Raw genomic sequence first — 22821 nt, forward strand, 5'->3', positions numbered from 1 at the left:
TTGTGTCCTGGTTCTCCTGGACATTTTGGGTTAGGAGCTTTTTGTTTTTTGCATCTTCTCTGGCTGTTTTGTCTATGTTTACAATGCTGTCTTCGGCCCCCGAGATTCTCTCTTCCATCTCTTGTAGTCTATTGGAAATGCTTGCTTCTGTGACTCCTGATTTCTTTTTTAGGTGTTCTACCTCTAGGGTTATCTCTTTTAGTGTTTTCTTTATTGTGTCAATTTCCGTTTTAAATTCCTTCTTCCATTCCTTCATCTCTTTGGTTCTGTTTCCTCTAGTTCTTTGAGTTCTTTGAGTGTTTTTCTTGTTTCCTCTTTAAAAGCTTCTGTTTCTTTTTGTTTTTCCTCCTGTTCTTCTTTAAGGATCTCTATCAGCGTCTTGAGGTATGATTTTAGGTCTGTGTCTTCTTTTTCTGGAGTGTTTAGCATTCTGCTCTTTGCTGTGATGGGAGAGCTGGGTACTGGTGTTGCCAGGTTGTCTTGGTTTCCTTGGGATATGCTCTTTCGCTTTCCTCTTGCCATCTTGTTGTCAGTGATATGTTCTTGCCTTTCCCTTGTACCTGGTCTGTGTCCCTGGATCTTCACTGGTCCAGGTGGCAGATGGTCCGAGCCCTGTTCTGTGCCCCAAAGCTGCCAGGTGGGAACAGAGGTCACAATGGATCAGGCAGGGCAGGGACGTGCTTTCTGTGTGCATTCAGCAGAGATCTCTCTGCTCCCTGGCTGCTCAGATCCCCTTCTCACCAGTCCAAATCCAGCCACTTTAACACATATTTTTACACATTGATGGCCTGCTAGAGAAAGCTGAGGATGAGAGGACGATGTAGAAGTTTGGATCTAGCAGTTTGATTTACTAGGCTTAGGAAACAAAGCCACTTCTATATCAAAGTAGTTCAAGAGCTCTTCTAAAGGCTGTAGGCAGTTACATAGGAAACAGCTGATAAAAATATCCCTAGTTTGCAGTCAGAGGTCATCTAATAATTTCTCATAGCTAGAAACACGAAGTCAAAGCCTAGCTTCAATGTTTTAAGGCAGGCTGCCTTCCATTAGGGACTAATACAGTGGATTGAAAGCAAAACTTGGTCACCATTCTGAAAATCCTGTGACACTTATAATTATACAAAATCTGTGCTACCCATGTCCTACAGTTGGAGAAAGAAGGCCAGGATTACAACACACCTGCTTACAGTAGGATGCACGGGAACTTCTAAATCCATTTTCAAAAGCCACTCAATAACCAGGGAAACAAAACAAAACAAAGTGTCCTGACAATGAACCTGGTCATCTAAGAGCTCTGACAAAATACCCATTGAGCTTCGAATTTATCTGAGTTACTTTTCAGTTGCTATGATAAAATACAATGACCAAGACAACCTACAGAACAAATAGATTGTTTTGGTCTTATGGTTTCAGAGGTTAAAAGTCCATGATGGCAGGGACAGAGGCTGCAGACAAAGAGCCTGGAGTTGAAAGGTGAGAGTGCACATCTTGAACACACACACACAAAAAAAAAAAAAAAAAAAAAAAAAAAACTAGAAATGGTAAGAGACCTCAAAGCCCACCCCTCAGTGACGTATATTCTTCACCAAGGTCATATCTCCCTAAATAGGCACCAACTAGGGAGAAAGCACTCAAATGCATAAAAATATGGGGGGGGGGCACTTCTGATTTAAACATCCACAATATTGTTTCCCTGCTGGCTAACACATCCATTCTGTACCTCATGAATCAAAGAAACTTCCTTACTGTCAAGTCCTGTTAGCAAAATGCATTTAGAAGACTGTGAATGAAATAAGCGATGGCTACTCTAATGGATCAAAGAGAGTAAACAGAAATTCACTGGGAAGGAAGGACTCATGGTGCAGAACTATACAGGTAGCAGTCTATTTGTAAGGGAGGTCAAAGTTTCAATGTTAAAATGAGTTTGAAAGTTGGTGTGTCCAATCTTCATGGATGACTTTGAAGACCTCAAGGACGAGCAACTGCAGAAGTGGTGTGTGTGTGTGTGTGTGTGTGAGAGAGAGAGAGAGAGAGAGAGAGAGAGAGAGAGAGAGAGAGAGAGAGAGAGAGAGGCATTTACTTATTACTTTTATGACAAACCAAAAATACCCTCCAAGTGCCAGGTCATTTGATTTATGTATCGTTATATCCACAATGCCAAAAACAACAGCAACATCTCAGTAATTGTCACATTCCTCAGCACAAAGATGAGATAGGCCATAATAGCATCTATCTAATCAGCTCCACCTCTTATATGCAGACTCATGTCAGGAAACAGGCAGGGTGCTCCTAGCAAGTGAGATGAACCCTTGAGACTACACTGTTTAAACAGTTAAGTCTTGGGAATGTAGCAAAACGAATCACAGTAGTTGCAGAATGTTTGACTCACAAGCCTGACAAACCTATTCCAAGCTCACTGCCTACTCAAGCCATTTCAGCCAATTTTGGCACCTGGAACAGAAAGGGAAAGACTAGGTGTATTTTCACTTAGTTACATATTCACTAAGAAAAACAAATTAAAGTGAAACAAAATAGAAGCAAGCCAACTTCCCAATGAAGAATGTCAATATCTATTCACACTGATAAAATACCAGAAGAAAACAAGTCATCTGACATTCAATTTTTCCTACTTTCAACAAGAAGACACAGTGTATAGTTAAATATTTAGAAGAAACTACAAATCTATACAGAAAAAAGTTTTATAGACAATGTTTATAGAATGTTCAATTTCTATTTCAACATAAAGAGTCTGGAACATTTCCAAATTGATGATTGAAACTTATGAAGACTATGGACAAACAACATCCCCCACAATAACTGTCTGAACTATCACTCCTGGAAGTGACAAGTTCTTCTCAAGAGATGATGACAGAGAAATAACTAAAGAAACTGAACAACTCATTTCCAATAATGTGGTTCATTCTTGGGAGAACTTTATAATTCTGAAATTATGGCCACATGCTCACAAACAGGGTCACATGGGCAACATAGGAGAAATGATCTAAAGTTAATGAAAACTTCTAATGATCACTGTCTTTATGCCTTTTTTTCCCCCTGCATCACCCCAGGCATCGTTCCTGGGAATCAATATAAGATGACTTATGATTTTCTACTCTATCCCATCTGAAACCATGTCTACAAAGTCAAGTAACCAGGAAGGGCTTGTCTGAAGAGGAATAATTTCATTTATCAGGGAAGATGCTCATGAATATAAAACCTGTATGTAAGATGGAAAGAAATAAGGAAGCAAAACACAGCAAGAACATAACAAAAACACCAACTACTATGTCCAACATTTAAAATGTTCAGGTCTTAAATACAAAAATAATGCTCTTTTTAAAGAGACATTTTATTTTTTTTGAACATTCTGAAGTTTGCAAAACAATTATATTATGAACAACTTTAAATTTAGTCTTCTTTGCTGACGTCCTAAGCTTAAACATCAATGTTCAATCTTAGTAGAAAAGTGATCCAAATAGTAATCATGGTTTACGTGAATGAGATAAACAGATGGCTGGAGAAATGGCCCAGCAGTTGAGGGTGCTGCTGTTTCACAGGGTCCGGGTTCAGTTCCCAGCACTCACATGGCTGCTTACAACCATCTGTGACTGTTCTAGGTGACCCAAGCCCTCTTCAGGCCTCTATGGGCACTGTACACACGTGGTGTACATACACAGGAAAACACTTGTACACAAAATAAGTAAATTAAAAAAAAAGAATTATTGAGCAGACTGCATTACACATACTAGTCACCCATGTCTCTGCTATAAAAACAATTAATGTATACATTTACACCACATTAGACACTTATGCCTTCCTCAATTTGTGATAATCTAAAACTCATCTAGTTCTCCAAACATTGTCACTACAACAGTTGGGGCTTTAAAATACCAGTTTCCAAAAGTGTGGGTTGCAACTAGACATGAGGTTGTAACAAACTTGACAACAGCAGAAGCTTGTGAAGGTGTAACAAACAAAAATTAAGTTGACATCAAACATGTAATCAATCTGAGGTGTGTCTGGCAGTGGTCCCTGCTGTTGGATGGGGCAATTCACAATCACTGTGGTCCTGGACTAGTCCTGGTGTCACATCAAGAAACACCAACACTGCGTGAAACACCTCCACTTAGACTGGAAGCAGGACTTTCTGCCCATGAATGGTTTGCCTTTCCAGAAGCACTATTCTTTACCAACAGCAAGAAGACTTTTACTGTCCTGATCACCACTTTTTCTTTTAAGAATAAAAATTTTTTGGGGGATATTCTCTGCATTTACATTTCAGATGTCATCCCCTTCCACTAATCCCATTCCCCTCCCCCTCCCATTGCCTCCATGAAGGTAGTGGTAACAAATTAGTCTATCTTTGGACTGCACTGTGTTAAATGTTTGATTTTAAAAATCGCTATGTTTACTTAAAGTTCATAACCAAATCATGGTTTATAATTAGAAAATATTTTCCAATAATTTATCAATCAACATTGAAAAATGTTGAAGATATTCTAAAAATGCAATGTTATACATTCCTCTGATTTAATATTTATGTAAGTTTTTTTAAAAAAGCACATCACACTTCCATTGTTTAAATATTTTAAATAAGTGATAAAACTGTATGAATAAAAAGAGAATTGCTTTAGTTTTTTAATGATTTATTGGCAGTGACTACTTGATTTGTTTACCATAGATATACAGCTGAAGCCATGTAAAAATTCCCTGGGTAAAAAAGGGATGGAAACTGTAAGAAACCCTGAATCTCAGCAATTCACACACAACACGGAAAGCACCACCCTTCAGATCTCCCAAGCAGTCTTGCTTTATCCTCTCAACAAGTAAAGGTCACAACCTTGCTTATTTCTTCAGAGCTTGCATAACTGGGCATGGGGCTGTTATCTCGATGACACAAAGAACAAACTTCACACAAGTGTCGTCATCTACTGAAGCTGAGGGTGGAGGCACTGTGCATATTACACAACACCAGTTACAAAGCAGATTCTAAGAATCCTTGCTTTAAGACTCCTTTCAATTCCTTCGATCAGTTGATGCTTCTGATGTATTTTATCAATTGCAAAGTAGCATACCAGTTGGCTATGATGGTGTCTCATAAGTCACCAGATAAGCTGTGACTGCAGGGTAGGAAATGAGATGGAGTGATCTGTGTTCTGGGAACATCTACAAATTTGTCGAATGAAAATTTATCTCTATAGCTACTAATAACTAAAATTCAATATTTGAATATCAGAAATAGTGAACACTAGGTGTCAGTGTAAGAAACGAAAAAATATTTTTAAAAAACCTGTTATTTCCAATCAGGTGTATAACAAAAGATATCGAAACCAGCTGCGGCCACATTTACTTATAATTGTATAATTTAGCTAACAAGCCAATCTTCTTTTTAAACACAAGTTCCTGCTCCCAAACCACCAAGAGTTTAAAGTCAGGTTGAGCTGATTATTAGATGTTACTGGTGATTTGTGAACTCGCTATAGAAGTCAGAGCAAAATTTCACTTCTAAGAATATATTTTGAAAATAATTTTGCTTTAAAGAAATAATATTTTTAAATATATAATGCATTTAGTATTAGTATGGTCTAAATGTTTTATGCTATATGATTTTAGAAAAGAAAATTGCTTCGAAAATGTAGGGTAGCTTTTAAAGGCTATTAGGCATAAACGCTCTTCTGGCAAATGAAAGGGTCCGGCTTCCAAGCCCACTGTGGCAAAACTAGACCTAACCCTGCCCCCATGAAGAAAGGCTAAATGAAAGGCTCCCACATGAGTGTCCAGATATTAAAAGATAAGATGCTCCAGGGTTTGGGGCACACACCTGTTACTTAAATTGCTGAGACTGAATGAAGTTTGAGATGAGCATAAAATGCATAGCTAAGATCCTAATTCGAAATCAATAATGTTTTAAATTTTAAAACGAAAAACAAAAACATTAAGATACTTGAAAGTTAATCCACAAACCAGAAGATAAGAGTCTTGAAAATACACTCAATTCTTCCCAAATTCTGGTACTCATTGAGTATTACTAAAATAACTTGGGGTTGATATCTCCCACGTATAATCCCAGCACTTGGGAGGCTAACGTGAGTGTGATGTTGAGGATTAAAAGCCTGGGCTACAGAATGGGCCTCAGTCTAAAAGAATAACACCAAAATTAAAGTACAACAGCTACAAATCCTAAGGGCATACCTAGAGCAATAGACTTCTCGGGGTCAAGGCTTTGAAAAAATGGAAATTATGTTAAAATTCATAGAGATGATTATCACTAGTAATAATCATGAAGATCATTAATATCAATACAAGGCATCATATTTTATAAAGTTTTGTGTTACAAGTATTTAAGAATAAAATAGAAAACAAATACATCCATGGCATAGAATTTAAACGCAGGGAAGTGCCTCCAAAATACACACAACTTGGGAATAGAAGGTCTGTCTGGCTTTTCTGTGCCTTTGCTCTGAACATTTAGCCCTATGATTAAGATTTTGGATGTCAGTAATTAAATGCTTCCATTGGTAAACAATATTGAATAATGCTAGGTGATCTACATGTATTATAATAAAAATGCGTATGAGGCTGGTAAACTCCAATAGATTCACAAGCAGAGATTCCTGGGGATGACAAAATCAGCTCAAAACTTGCAAAACTATCAAACCACAAAGACAAAAATTCAAATTCAGTGATGTGTGCCCCCCTCCCCCACAAACCTGCTTGATCAGCACATCCGGCTCATGGCTCATAGTTTATAGAACTTGTGGCTAGGGCAGAAGTAACAAGAAGAGGCACATTAGGAGGAGGGCTCTTAAAGCATGAGCAGACCCAGAATGTGCTAACTCCTATCTCCACCACCTCCGCGCTGGGATGAACACTGATAACTGTCACAGCAGTGATGGCTGGCACACACTATTGAACGCATCTCTTCTTCTCCACAGGATTTAGTTTACACTAGTTTAGTCACACTAGTGTTTGTAAATACCATGAGAAGCAGAAGCTCAAACTGAGAAAATCATACTAATTCAAGAAACTTGTTATTGTTCTTGACAAGAGAAAACTACACAACATGATCTTAAAGAGCAACAAGAAGACATTTTGATCTTTTATCAGTGCCAGGAAGGTGTCATTTATCACAAAACGCTTCACAAGAGCAGCCTGCCTTAAGACAGGTGTGTGTGTGTGTGTGTGTGTGTTTGTGTGTGTGTGTGTGTGTGTGTGTGTGTGTGTGTGACAGGAGTTGGGGGAGGGAAACAGTTTGAGGAAGTTGGTTCCCTCCATGTATCATGTGGGTCCCTAGGTTCAAATTCAGGTGATGAGGCCTGACAGTAAGCGCCGTCCTTCACCTGTTGGGCCATCTCACCAGCCCTTTTTGCTATGAAAAGGTTAACTCATATAACTCAGATACAAAGGATGAATTAAAACATTAGCAGCTTTGTAGCATTCTGATAAAGCTGAATTTCAATGTTCCTCACTATTAGGCCTCAATGTTTCCTTCCTAGATTTCTGTCTTTCAGGTGATGTCACAACTTTTGTTTCTTGTAACCACATAGCTTCCCAGACAGACAGCACACTCCAAGGATGCCACCCTTCTTCACTGTTCCAAGTTACCCCTCAGTCCCTTCATCTGCAAACTCATATTTCTAAAGCCATGATCTCTCCCCGTCACCTGTTCTTGCAGGCCTTGCACTCCAGGCAGCTGCCTCTGCCTAATGCCCTGCATCAGCTGTGCCTCGATGGCCCTTATCTCTAGCAATGACACTCCTTACTTACATCCTGATGTTTCATGTAGGTTTGGTTTTATGGTGCTCCCTACTCCTTAACCTTTCATTAAAAGTCATTTTGATCTTATCCAAGGAAGATGAATGCTTCCAGCCTGAATACTGTAGTATCCCCCTTATATACTTCTCTGGGAATGCCATTGAGATTTTTACTATCTATACAAGGAACCAAGTTGTCTTGGTTTTCTCCCTGTCATTCTGAACTTGCGGCTGCCTCCAGCTCTCTGTAAGGTCACTCTGTGCAAAATCAACACAGGCAATACTGCAGGTTTCTAAACAAGCCTACAGTATTTCACCTGTCCTTTTAATATTCATATATATATACCTTCTGTCCTACACATGTAGTCACCTCAGGGTAGGTGACTATGTGTGTATAGTGTGATTTTTATATAATATGTATTATATATATGGGATATGGAATATGCATGGTATATGCAATTTAAAATTCAAAAATATCCATATTAAAATAACATAAACTTTATTTCAAATTTTCAATCTGAATTGAAAAAAGTTTTCTTAAATATGTCAATTGGTAAAATCTTGGTCAAAAGATAAACATTCTGAGAATGTTTAAAGAGCAGTTCTAAAAATGTTTATCAGTAACCTGTTGCCAACAATGTACTTCTAGTTCTACTGGAAAAGAAGTAGTGAGTGTTGGGATGAGTACTTCACAAACTGCTTCTTACTTAAAGTACCTTTAATTTAAAGTTTTTCTGCTTTTCTTTTGTGAATCCTTAGTAAGGAGCAGAAGGAACAGACTATGGTAACTAGCTGCTAGGGAGCTGCTGACAGGAAACAGCATAAAGGCATAATGTACCCATAGTTGCTATCCACAGGTAACAAAATAGGTGTTAACTAACTGATCTGTAAATAAAATATGTACAATATATCCTGGCAAATACATTTGAAAGACTGAAAGGTTCTTGATTCCCAACCCTATAATTGGATTGGACAGTAAAATCTTTTTCTTTGAGTATGGAAGTTTCCCTTAAGCAATTTTTAATAGAAAGATCTCTAGACTTAAAACATATAATATTAATGTTCCCAGTAAAGTGTTTGCCCACATACATTGTGAATAATAGTAGTCCATGGCTTATACACACACACACACACACACACACACACACACACACACCCCACTTGGAAATAACTATGTTTTAGTCCAGAAAAGACTCTAAGTTCAGTATCTTTTTATGAAACAGAGAATGTGATTTATAAATTCATCTACAGATGTAAAACTGGCTAGAAAAATTTAAAACCATCAGTATAAAAATTACTACCTACCACAATGTACTATAGTAAAAATTGTAATAAAAAATAATGAAGGATGTAAATTCATTCCATAGTCTAAGTGAATAAAAATATGTATCTTAAAGAATCAGTATGTTGTATAATTATAAAATATTGAGATTTGAGAAATTAATGATTGTAATTATAGTTACATAACAAAAAAGTAAAACTAAGGCGAAAGTTTTTATGTTGTCAGCCTACATAGATATAGGTTATTTAAGAATGTGCAAAATATGTGTGAATGAGTGTGTTCATGTGCACACCTATACAAAACTTAATATAAAAAATCTTCAGCAGAAAGGCTGATGAACAATGTTTTAATGGTCTTATATGGCTCTTTTCTTTATAACACCCATGTTAACAAGAATAACATCAACACTGGGGAAGAACAATGAGAATTATCAATAAGTAAGAGACTTACAAAGACTGTGGAAAGGATCTAGAAACCTGGAAGTAATCTGTCAGTGCAGAGTTAAAGAGAGTGCAGGGAAGATGGTGCCTTAATGGGAGGATGTCTGCTTGCAGAAGGAATGACAGAATTTGTTCTAAGACAGACAGGCCTTAGAATATGTTCTTGAAGTTAAAGACTAGAGGAAAGAACAAAGGGGCTTACACAGAGCCAGGAGGGAAAAAGGCACTGAGAAGGCACATATTAATCCCAGTGTGTGAGGAACAGTTACTCTTCTGTGCACTTTGAAGCTTATTCAAAGCCTTTCTGTAAGCTAAGGTTATTATTAATAGTAACACTAATCCTGAAAATGTGATTACATATGAGAGCTATCAACAGTTAAATTTCTTACTATTTGTTTATAGATTCATGTGATGAAAATACAATATGACTTTTAAATGCCATGTTAAAGAATTATATTTTATGTGTAAAACAAGAGGCTTGTTTTTTAACTTTAAATGCAACACTGAAAGCAGGTATGTAGCAGTGAGAAAACACTGGCTGACATTGTAAAGGATGACTCCTCCATTGTGGTGTCTGTTCAGTAAACAGTCAAGTCACACAAATCTCTGCCCATCTCCACTAAGTGATGCAGCTTAATCTGGGGAGTGAGTGTGTCATGGAAGACAGGCATCTCTCCAGTTAGTCTGAGTTTACCCAAAGTCCAATAAATATGCTAGGCACTCAGAAGAAATTTGTCAGAAATGAGACTATAGGAACAGACAGCACCCAAGAGCACCAGGAATACAATACTGCAATGGTACATAGTCTACTTATGTGTCAGGGGAGGATTCAAGCAAACCAGGACAAAAGCCAGAGAGGACCCAAAAAAAGCAGCCTGCAAGAAAAGTCAGTCAGAGAGTGAGCAAGGCCTAAGCTAAGAGCTGAGCCCCCAGCAAGAGTGCAGCTAGAGCCCTTGTAATCTGCAACTCTGCCACAGAGTAAGAATTTACAAAGTGAACTGAATATTAGTAGAAAGATATACATGAAAAAATGAAAGGAAATGTTAAGAACAGTAGAAGGACTAAAAATTTGTTTCCACCCAACCCTCCTGGCTTATGCTAACATTCAAAACTGTGAACTCAATAAATCCTCTTCTGAGCGGTTTGTGACAGGAACTAGGAAAGCAGTTAATGAATAGATTACTTGATAATTAATAATAATTAATAGTAAATAATTAATTGATTAAATAACTAATCTCATAATTATCCTGGGAATAAGAGACATAAAATACATAGACAGCCATTAAAAATCAGATTGGATTTGAACTTGAAGGAATACTTGCAATACAATAATGCAAATCGCACACAATTACCAATTGTGCACTTCTCTAGGTAGTGAAAGGAAGAAGGGATCAACCTGGAGAGTGAAGGGCAGGGAAGCTCAAGACTGAACAAGTCTTACGTCTTTCTGGTAAGTTTTGAATTCCTTGGGTATTTCTGACCCATCTGTTATGTAAACCACACCCGTGAGTGGCCTGTTTTAATGACCACAACAACCATTTATTATTACTAGTTGCCAAACAGAAGGGACATTATATCATCTTTGCTATGCAGTGTGACTTGGCAAGAACTGTGGTGTCTGCAGTTTCATGTCCCTATTGTGTTCTAATCTGACATGTTTAGGCATATGAAATAGCCATCATACCCTGTAAAATGATAATTTCACTTTGTGCAAAGTTACATGATTTCTCAGGTACAAGTCAATGTGAAAATGCTATCATTCAGAACTATAACAAATATCATTCAGAAATATGGGCCTAAAACAAAGGAAAAATGTGAGCGCTGGGCTAGTGCTTCAAGGCCGTGATTTGGGTCATAATGGCCAAATATACGCACGGCCACGTCGATGACTGTGCTCTTCTAATCTGTTCTAGAAGGGAAAAAAATCAACTGCTTTTCGGATTTTAACCTCCCAGTTTTCATTAGTTGGCAAATTTTATAACCTACATGCAGAAATGATCAAAAAGCAATCAGTGAGGCCTAAGCCCTTCATAACTATAAAGCCGAGCAGACAGAAGAGACTTACTTGGAGTGGAGGGTGACTTATGAGAGTACTGAATAGGAACTGGGGTATAGAGGGCAATGATTAGATAGGAAATGGATGACAAAAAGTGGGGGAGACAAGCAAATTTAGGGGAGAATGTTAAGTTTCTAGCTAGACTGCCCACATGCCCATGTTTCCATCTGTTTTCCTGTCTCCCTTCCTTCCCTCCATCCTACATTCAAACATACTTACTGTGCATATGTAGTATACAAGCGTGTAGTCCTCCTGCCCTGATCTCCCAACCTGGAGACACGCCGCTCCCACCCCCATTCCCTGTACAGAGTTACAGTGAGTCTTACTGCAAAGAACTTCTTAGATGACTTGTTATGGAGTCACATGTTGGTTACCTTAATCTGCCATCTTTAGAACCAGAAACATGCCAACTTCCAACAATAATCTATATTGAACAACTATTAACAGTCCACAAAACAATGGTGAAAATGAAATCTTGAAAGGTGAAAAGGCGTATACTTAACTGACCATTAAAAAAAAGAAAGAAGGAAAAAAAAGACACAGGACAAAAGGGATGGGACAAGTTATGACAAACATTAACCTCAAGCACTTTCCATCGCTGGTTGGGTAATTCTATACAAACAGATCGAAGATGGGCTAGAAAGAATTCAGAATGGAGCAAGTGCTAGGTCTTGGGAGTTAGCATTAACCTTTCAAGTTGAATATTTCAGCCACATATGTTAGGTCCTCAAATAGGAGAATAATTATTCTAACTGTTAAATTATTATGTAAGGTTAAACTTATTGACTGATTTATATAATCTTCATAATTTCTATTATATCTTCATGTATTTAAAATGAAGAGAATGCAGTTCATAAACTGTTGAGGTTTTGTCTTTTACTATACATTGTAATGCTTAGTGTGGGCCCCCATGCCTGGAGTCTGTAAGTAGATTTGTGACCCTGCCACCACATTATTTCTGATTGGTAAATAAAGATACCAACAGCCAATAGCAGGGCAAAAGAGACATAAGTGGGTTTCTAGGACTTGGGGTCTAAGAAGAAACAGAGGAGAAGAAGAAGGTGCAACAGAATTAAAGAGAAGTGGGGAGGGGAGGGGAGGGTAAGGGAGGGGAGGGGAGGGGAGGGTAAGGGAAGGGAGGGGAGGGGAGGGGAGGGGAGGGGAGGAGAGGAGAGGAGAGGAGAGGAGAGGAGAGGAGAGGAGAGGAGAGGAGAGGAGAGGAGAGGAGAGGAGAGGAGAGGAGAGGAGAGGAGAGGAGAGGAGAGGAGAGGAGAGGAAGAAGAGAAGCCACCATGGGTTGGAAGTCAAAAAATGTGACCCCGAGGACTGGTCAATTAGACTTAAGAGCAGGCCAGGTCTTAAGATGAAACATAGTAAGTAATAACTCAGGGTTCTAGGTAGGAAAGTAGATTTTAATAACATAGAGGGTAGGTTTTTGCCCAGCTCTTGTGCTGTTTAAGGCTTATAGTAAATATAAAAGTTGAGTGTAATTTTTATCCAGGAAAAAAATAGTCAAAGGTGGAGTAGAAACCCCAGGCTGGTATTAAATAATTTCTATAATAATAAACCTGATAACATGCATTATTTATATAAATTAGTCTAATGACATTCTTTTAATACAAAACTGAAATCATTCCATTTGATGTTCATTGAGCATTTAAATGTACATTAAAATTTAACATGGCTATTTGTACTCTTTAAGCATTACTGGAAGTTTTTATGCTATCTTTAACATAAGGGTAAAATTTCATATTATTAATATTTTTACATAATAACTATATCTTGTTTATCTAATTGATAGTCATGTCGTTAATCCTTTGGGTTTAAAAATAACCTGGCAATTTGATAGTCTGGCCTTCCTTGAAAACCAGTATTCTAAACTGATACTTACAAAGCTGAGACTTGCACTACTGAGATGTCAAAGATCTCCAGGGCATATGTAAAATAGAAATTCCTGATCCTAGCCATGGCCTCCAACAAAAGAATCTATAAAGCATTTTCACCCAACTGGACATGAAACACTGACTCTCTAATTAGAGGGTAAAGTGTGTGCTGTGCAATAAGAAACCAGGGTTCAATTACTAGTGCCCATGTACAGAACAAAATAGCTGGGTACCATGGTACACAACCTGCACTCCTAGCAATCAGGAAGCTAAGGCAAGGGGACAACGCTTAGGCCTCACTGGAAAGTCACTCTAGTTGAACTAGCAAGCTGCAATTTCAGAGATGTGTCTCAAAACATAAGCTGTAAAGCAATTTAGGAAGGCACCTGACGTTGGCATACATACATATATACATACATACTACAGACACGAGCTCGAGTGGGCACACACTCTCACACACACACACACACACACACACACACACACACACACAGTCACGGTATGCGGGGAGAGATAGACAGACAGAGGGGGGGATTGTAACTCTACTGAGAGAAGATATATGAAAGGTATGTATAAGGGCATTGTCTATATAACCCTTGAATCCCTCTAAAAGAAAAAGTAGAGACAATGGAAGACCAGCATAAGAAAACAGAGAAAAAATATTAACTGCCAACCTAGAAATCTATTGCCTCTATATTTTTGAGGAGAATTCCCATGCCCTTGAATTATCCTTCCATATTGGTTAAGCAGGCTAGAGGCTTTAAGGATCTATGCTATGACTGTTTGAAGCCATATTTTTTTGGTTTATCCTATTTGAAATTAGCACTGCATCTTAAATTTATAGGTATATGTTTTCGCTATATAATTACAAAAGAAAAACCCCCCTTAAAAAGACAATGAAGAACAATAAATCCCTAAAACTTGTGTAACAAGAACTATGTCAGCCTTAAAAAAGGAAATGTTGAAATCACCTAAAAGGCACTAGCATCTTGAACAATGTACCCCCGTTCTTACAAAGAACAGTCTAAAATGCACTTCTAAGTTATAAACTCATGTCATTTCAACAAATACACATAGAATTGCTATGTAAGATAATAGTAATATTTTCATTAAAAATAAGTAAACAATTTCCCCTCCTATTTGGGCTACTTTGAATCTAACATTACAAGGGGGTGTGTGGGTTTTATAAATGTAACATTTCTCTTAAAATAAATTACTTGAACACCAGAGCCTAGAAAATGGCAGTCTGATAACTACGAAGGCAGCTGCATGGCTCATGGGCAGGCACATGTGTGTAACACAGATATTGGGACAAAGGTAGTTTACATCCAGGTAAGGTAATATGTATTTTCACCAAAAGCCTTGCACTGGATTGTAATAAAAAATGTTGTAATTGTTCATTGTTCACTTCTGGAATTCACCATTAAATATTTCCAGGCTGTAATCAGCTGTAGGTAACTGAAACTTTACAAAGTGAAAATATAGACAAGAGGAAATGATTAGACACAGACACAGAAACACTAGACGAAGGCAGGGTCGTAGAACCTAAAATCTCTGGAATATGGCATATGTAAGACACACAGAAGAAGCAAAAGTTGCCCAAGTACAGAAGCAGATGAACTGGTAAAGAGTATAAACTAGAACTACATCTCCTTCCACACACATCACTGTGCTGATAAAGAAGGCAGCTGTAAGTCAGAGGGAAAAGCAGGCTTTTAATGAATGCTGATAATAAAAATAAGGAGCATGTGTCCTTGTTATATTTTGGAGCATCTTTTGGGTATATACCCAGGAGGGTATAGCTGGGTCCTCAGGCAGAACTATCTCCAGTTTTCTGAGGAACCACCAGACAGATTTTCAGGACTGGTTGTGCCAGCTTACAACCCCACCAACAACAGAGGAGTGTTCCACATCCTCACCTGCATCTCCTGTCACCTGAATTTTTGATCTTAGCCATTCTGACTGGTAGGAAGTGGAATCTCAGGGTTGTTTCAATTTGCATTTCCCTGATGACTAAAGATGTTAAACATTTCGTTAGGTGTTTCTCAGCCATTCGATATTCTACAGTTGAGAATTTTTTTTTAGCTCTGTTCCTCACTTTTAATAGGGTTATTTGCTTTTCTGAAGTGTACCTTCTTGAGTTCTTTATATATATTGAATATTAGCCCTCTATCAGATGTAGGATTGGTAAAGATCTTTCCCCAGTCTGTTGGCTGCTGTTTTGTCCTATTGACACTGCCCTTTGCCGTACTGAAGCTTTGCAATTTTATGGGGTAAGACATTGGTGTTCTGTTCAGGAAAATTTCCCCTGTGCCTATGTGTTCAAGGCTCTTCACCACATTCTCTTCTAGTAGATTTAGTGTGTCTGGTTTTATGTGGAGGTCTTTGATCCACTTGGACTTCAGCTTTGTACAAAAAGATAAGAATGGATGGATTTGCATTCTTCTACGTGCTGACTGCCAGTTGAACAAGCACCATTTGTTGATGATGCTGTCAGTTTTTCATTGAATATTTTTAGCTCCTTTGTCAAAGATCAAATGAATATAGGTATGTGGGTTCATTTCTGGGTCCTCAATTCTGTTCCATTGATCTACCTGTCTATCTCTGTACCAATACCATATAAATTTTAATTACAATTCCTCTGTAATACAGCTTGAGGTTGGGGAGCATGATTCCCCCCAGAAGTCCTTTTATTGTTGAGAGTAGTTTTCACTATCCTGTTCATAGGAACCTTATTTATAATATCCAGAAGCTGGAAAGAACCCAGATGTCCTTTAATAGAGAAATGGATACAAAAAATGTGGTACATTTATACAATGGAGAACTACTGAGCTATTAAAAAGAATGACTTCATGAAATTCATAGACAAATGGATGAAACTAGAAAATATCATCCTGAGTGAGGTAACTCAATCACAAAAGAACACACAAGATATGCATTCACTGGTATGCAGATAATAGCCCAAAAGGTCAAAATACCCAAGGTACAATCCACAGCCAACAAGAAGCTCAGGAAGAAGGAAGACCAAAGAGTGGATGCTTCAGTCCTTCTTAGAAGGGGGAACAAAATATTCACAGGAGGAAATACAGAGACAAAGTGTAGAGCAGAGACTGAAGGAAAGGTTATCCAGAGACTACCCCACCCTGGGATCCATCCCATATACAGTCACCAAACCCAGACAACATTGTGGATGCCAAAAAGTACATGCTGTCAGGAGCCTGATATAGCTTGTCTCCTGAGAGGATCTGCCAGAGCCTGACAAATACAGAATCAGATGCTCTCAATCATTGGACTAAGAATGAGGTCCCCAATGGAGGAGTCAGAGAAAGGACTGAAGGAGCTGAAGGGGTTTTCAATCCCATAGGAAGAACAACAATATCAACCAACCAGACCTCCCCATAGCTCCCAGGGACTAAACCACTAACCACAGAGTACATATGGAGGGACTCCAGCCATATATGTAGCAGAGGATGGCCTTAACAGGCATCAGTGAGAGGAGAGGCCCTTGGTCCTGTGAAGGCTAGATGCCCCCGTGTAAGGGAATGCCAAGGCGGGGAGATGGGAGGGAGTGGGTGGGTGGGTAGGTGGGGGAACACTCTCATACAGGCAGGGGGAGGGATAGGAGGATTCCCAAAAAGGAAGCTGGAAAAGGGGATAACATCTGAAATGCAAGAAAATTATTAAATAAAATATTTAAAATATAATTTTAAAAAGTGGAAAACAGGGAAAAAAAACCAAAATTGGTTCCATATATCAAAAAGAAAATTTGAAATAAAAAAAAAAAAAAACTAGAAAACAGATTTCTGCTACTCCTTGTTCCAGAGACAGCTGCATCTTCTTGTGCAGTGCTAGCCTTGTCCCTTACAAAAGATGGTGAAGGTCAGTGTGAACGGAATTGGCCGTATTGGGCAACTGGTTACCAGGGCTGCCTCCTGCTCAGGATCTGGCAAAGTGGAGATTATTGTTATCAACGACCCCTTCATTGACCTCAACTACATGGTCTACATGTTCCAGTAGGACTCTACCCATGGCAAATTCAATGGCACAGTCAAGGCTGAGAATGGGAAGCTTGTCATCAATGGGAAGCCCATCCCCATCTTCCAGGAGTGAGATCCCACTACCATCAAATGGGGTGATGCTGGTGCTGAGTATGTTGTGGAGTCTATTGGTGTCTTCACCATCATGGAGAAGGCCGGGCCCCACTTGAAGGCTAGGCCAAAAAGGTCAGAATCTGTGCCCCTTCGGTCGATGCCCCCATGTTTGTGACGGGTGTGAACCATGACAAATATGACAACTTGCTTAAGATTGTCAGCATTGCATCCTGCACCACCAACTGCTTAGCTCCCCTAGCTAAGGTCATCTGTGACAACTTTAGCTTCGTGGAAGGGCTTATGTCCATCCCTGCTACTCAGAAGACTGTGGATGGCCCCTCTGGAAAGCTGTGACATGATGGCCCTGGGACACCCCAGAACATCATCCCTGCATCCACTGGTGCTGCCAAGGCTGTGGGCAAGGTCATCCTAGAGTTGAATGGGAAGCTCACTGGCATGACCTTCTATGTTCCTACCCCCAATGTATCTGTTGTGTCTCTGACATGCCGCCTGGAGAAGCCTGCCGAGTATGATGACATCAAGAAGGTGGCGAAACAGGCAGCTGAGGGCCCACTAAAGGGCATCCTGGGCTACACTGAGGGCCAGATTGTCTCCCGTGTCAACAGCAACTCCCACTCTTCCACCTTTGATGCAGGAGCTAGCATTGCTCTCAATGACAACTTTGTGAAGTGCATTTCCTGGTATGACAATGAATATGGCTACAGCAACAGGGTGGTGGTCCTCATGGCCTACATGGCCTCCAAGGAGTAGGAAACCCTGGACCACCCACCCCCTAGCAAGAACACTGAGAGCAAGAGAGAGTTAACTGAGAAATAGTTGTGCAACACCTAGTCAGTACTTAAATAGCCTGAGTAACCATGAGTAATAAGAACAAGAATAACACTAGGAAATAACAAACTAGGGGAGGGAGGCAGGTTTTCAACTGAGGAGAATGCGAAGTAATGAACAGGAAAGATGAAAATAAAAAAGTCATTCCTGTGCAAACACTAGAGTAATAATTTAAAAAATTCCTGATGAGTCATAAAGTTAATCATTGAAACGTATTCAGGGAAAGAAATTATTACATATCTATAAAACTACATATCCCAATGTATTTCACTAACCTAAATATTTAAAATAATGCTAATGTGGGTCTGGAGTACAGCTCAGTACTACTACAGGCACTAAGCTGCAAAAAGCCCAGCAAGCAAACAACTACACCTGCACCATGAGTAAATCAGCAAACACCACCTCCAAAGGCTGATCCATAAATGTCACAGTAAGAAGTATCAGTGACAAAAGAGGACATCCTTGACACGCCTCACTGAATAGATCCCATCACTTTCTGAATGGTCTTATTACAATATGTGACCACGTTCTAATGGAAAAGCAGAGCAGTAGACCGGAAGAATACTCTGCCTCTAGAAAATGTCTGGGTGCTAAAAGGTCAGGAGATACTGAAGGCTTAGCAGAGACAGAAAGATGCAGCCATGACAAGGCAATAGCCTATCAGCCAGTGTGGTGTCCTTGACTGCACCTCTGCAAAGAAACAGGGATTAGTGGCAAGGAGGATGGAATGCAAATAAGGCCAGGAAGCTCTTGTGCCGGATGATGTACCATTTTCATAATTGCTATCTGAGATACTGACACTGGAGAGAGCTGAACGGCATCTCAAAACTCTATACCAGTTGTAGAGATTTTCATTAGGATCAAGTGAATTCTAAAAAACCTCTGGTAAAAAGGATGCACATCAACAACTGTTTAAAGTACTATTGCTATGGCAACCTCCCACTGTTAGAATGTATCAGGTTATGAACTTAAACCAGTATTATTATATCATATCTCAATAGCGCCAAAAATCTTGCTGTTAATTAAAATTTTGTTTTTAATGTGCTGAGTTGAAAACACAATAGAAGCAGAATTAAAAAGATATACCGAATACAGATGGTTCTGTGTGACCTTACCAGGTTAATTAGTTGTGTGTGAACCACATCTTCTACCAAAACAGCTGTTTCATGGAGAGGCCTTCTAGCATCACCTAAGGAAAACCTGCCAGAAAAATAAAACACACCACTATTAGGAATGCAGACTGGGTACAGCAACTAATTAATATATACTTCTCATTGTCAGGGTTAGCTGTATAAAAGATGCAATAAATTGCTCTCTCAAACAATCCAACATTGCACACTCACTTCTAGACTAAGAAAATGAATACCTTGTCTATAAAGTGTAACATCCAAAGAAAGTATATTATTACATGCGCTCGTTCTTGTTTATAGAGTATTTTAAAAGGAGATAAACTCTGTCAAAATGCAATGTACAACTTCACTTCTCAATACACACAGTAGGACGCTTACAATTTTACTTTAATGGCTCACAGGCATTACTCCAGCTCCAGGGGATCAACACTTCCAGCCTGTGATGGCATCTACGCGCTTGGATTGGTAGGCACAAACAGATAACCATGTACACACTTACAATTTTAAAAATAATAAAAAAAACTATTTTTGGAAGTGGAAAATACCACCAGCTATAGTACAATATGAGCATCAAATATACACGTAATAAATCTCCAACTGGAAATGTAATAGCAGAGCAACAGTAGCATAAGATATGAAATACAAGAATACATGGACATAGAAAACTTGCTTACCTATGAAAATGGCATCATCTATGATCTCTACACACAAGCAGAACATAACAAATGATTTACAGTTTTGTTTACAGTATCTGTATATTAGATATGCAGGCTCTCACACTCTTAAAGAACATGTGAAACTGCACAATGAACTCAGGTCTTACTCAAAGCCCGCATTAGCAGAAAACGAGACTGTACAAGCACAATGGCAGACTGGCTGCCGCTTGAAGAGAGAACAGTTGCCCTTATACCTGTATTTAAGGCATATACTTAACTCACAGAAACCAACAAACTGGACTAAATGAGCACAGATTTCAAGGTGCAAATCCCCCAAAAAGGTAGGAAATACATTTGGAAGAATAGAAATAAAGATGAGAAATCAGTCCCCATCGTCCTTTTACCTATTTTAGGAACCAGGAAACTATCCATCCACCCAATGCCCTTTACCCACCAAGCATAGAAAAGATCAAGAAGAAAATCTTCCATTAGAACTTTTGCTGTAAGCCATCAGTACCTGGTGTACAAAGCTGTACATGGTCACACGTACATGGTAGTACAAGCTGTAATCCAACCACTCAAAAGGCAGAAGCAGGAGGATCACACATTTTCAAGGCCAGCATGGGGCAGAGACTGAGGTCAATGTCAGTCTGAACTATACACAGAGAACTTGTCCCAAACAAAACAATAAAAACCATAACACACAAACAAAACAACAACAAAAAAAGGATGAAAACAGTGCTAGAAATTGCAGTTTATGATGGCAGAACATTTGCTCTTTCTATAGAGACAGAGATAATGAGTAGAGCCAAGCATTCATCTAAAGTGATGTGCATTTACACTGCTCTCAGGTACCTGGTATCATCCCTTTAAGAGCACCTTTAATCATAGATGTGACACCATTCCCATGAATAATATGTAACCAATCATTCCCACATATACTACTAAACAAATCAGCATGAATGAGATAGCAGGACAGTCAACCACAGAGTAGGACCTACACACACCAAAATAATAGCAGATTACTCATCTCATTTAAATATTTGTTTCTAAACTTTCACATCCTGATTACAAAGGGAGGAGAGCTGAGTAAGCTGGAATTGATAAGCTACTAAAAAGAGGTGAGAGAGAGATAAAATCTATTGATAGTCTCTGGCAGCTGAGCCAGTTGACCAAAGAACTCAAGGTACATGAGTAGATCTGCTCCTGACATGGCCTGGAACTAAGTCCAGGAGATTAGGAGAAGCTCTGCTGAGGGAATGTGTGTCCTAGGATGCTGAGTTGCTTTCAGTAGTGACCCTGGCTATAGATGTTAGTGCACATGATGTCCTGCCTTATGTTAATGCTGTGTTTAACAAGTTTATGGAATCTGGAGTTCTTTTTTCCCCTAAGCTCTGCTCCTTTGGGACATTACCCTATGCCAGGTAATATATTACTTTGTATTAGACACTGTGTGGCCACTGGTTTAATGATGACTTTCTGTCTCCACCACCATGTTTCGTTCTTATCTTCGAGGCCCTCAGTTGACCATACTTTTATAGGCTGCATGTCACTATAATTCCCATGGATTTCTCCCAAGCATAACGAGAATGAATAAACAAGCAACAGCCCTAGCATGCAACCTAGTCTCCAATCTGCCACTGGACAGAGAGGCAAAGCACCAGCACCATAAGATTCACCCGGCATCTTCTGACAGACCATGAGCCTGAATGCCCACTATCCCCAGGGTAGATGAAGAAGTCTAGACATGATTAGTCATTTAAGGCAAAGAGTTACAATTTCCCTCTTCAATTTTAATGTTTCTAGGCTTTACAATTTATCTTTTTCTCAGGGGGAAGACATAAACTAAATTAACAAAATATTTGTGATAGTCAAGGCAATGAGTAAGCCAATCTATCAAACCAAAAATCTAAGACAAAATATTTCCTTGTAATAAATGTTTCTGTTGCTTGCTTGACATGTTAAGATCCATCTCCTGTATATAAACTTCTACCAAGTCATGGGTCAAATGTTCTCATATATTTTCATATACTCAAATGTTCTCATATTTATTAGAAATAGATGTTGTGGTGGTTTAAATAGGTATGGTCCCCATAGATTCATGTGTTTGAATACCTGGCCACAGAAGTATCACAAGTAGGACATATGGTCTTACTGGGGGAGGTGTGGCTTTGTTAGAGGAAGTGTGTCACCATGAAGGTGGGGCTTTGAGGTCTTAAATGCTCACTCTATATCCAGATGGAGTATATATATATATATATATATATATATATATATATATATATATCTGCTGCCTGCAGATCAAGATGTAGAACTCTGTTCCTCCAGCACCATGTCTGCATGCACAATGCTATGTTCCCACCATGATGATAATGGACTCAACGTCTGAAACTGCAAGTCAGCCACAATTAAATGTTATCCTTTGTATAACTTGCCTTGGTCATGGTGTCTCTTCACAGCAATGACTTCACTCCAAATGACTTAAAGCCTTTGGCAAAAGGATTCTGAGTATGCTCCAGCCTAAGATGCTAGAACTTCAAAGCCATGTTCTTCAGTTTTAAATAAGGATGATGGTTGTAATGACAGCAAACAATGAGGCTTTTAAAGAATTTGTTTACACTTTCAAAAAATATTTCTTGTGTATCTATATCAAGAACTGGTTTGCTTACAAACTAGGGAACTG

General features: G+C 38.9%; 1 protein-coding gene across 3 annotated transcripts in view; it reads right to left on the minus strand.

Annotated features, from left to right (window-relative positions):
- The window catches only part of SUPT3H (SPT3 homolog, SAGA and STAGA complex component), a 322329-nt gene that overhangs the window by 163365 nt on the left and 136143 nt on the right, over positions 1–22821 (minus strand). For all 3 annotated transcript variants that reach the window (XM_080917256.1, XM_080917254.1, XM_080917255.1), the window contains one exon: positions 19468–19552. In XM_080917256.1, coding sequence (XP_080773382.1) covers positions 19468–19552 — 85 coding nt within the window. The remainder of the gene's footprint in view (positions 1–19467; positions 19553–22821) is intronic.

This window comes from Micromys minutus, assembly GCF_963924665.1.
Source record: "Micromys minutus genome assembly, chromosome: 5".
Taxonomy (NCBI): Eukaryota; Metazoa; Chordata; class Mammalia; order Rodentia; family Muridae; genus Micromys; species Micromys minutus.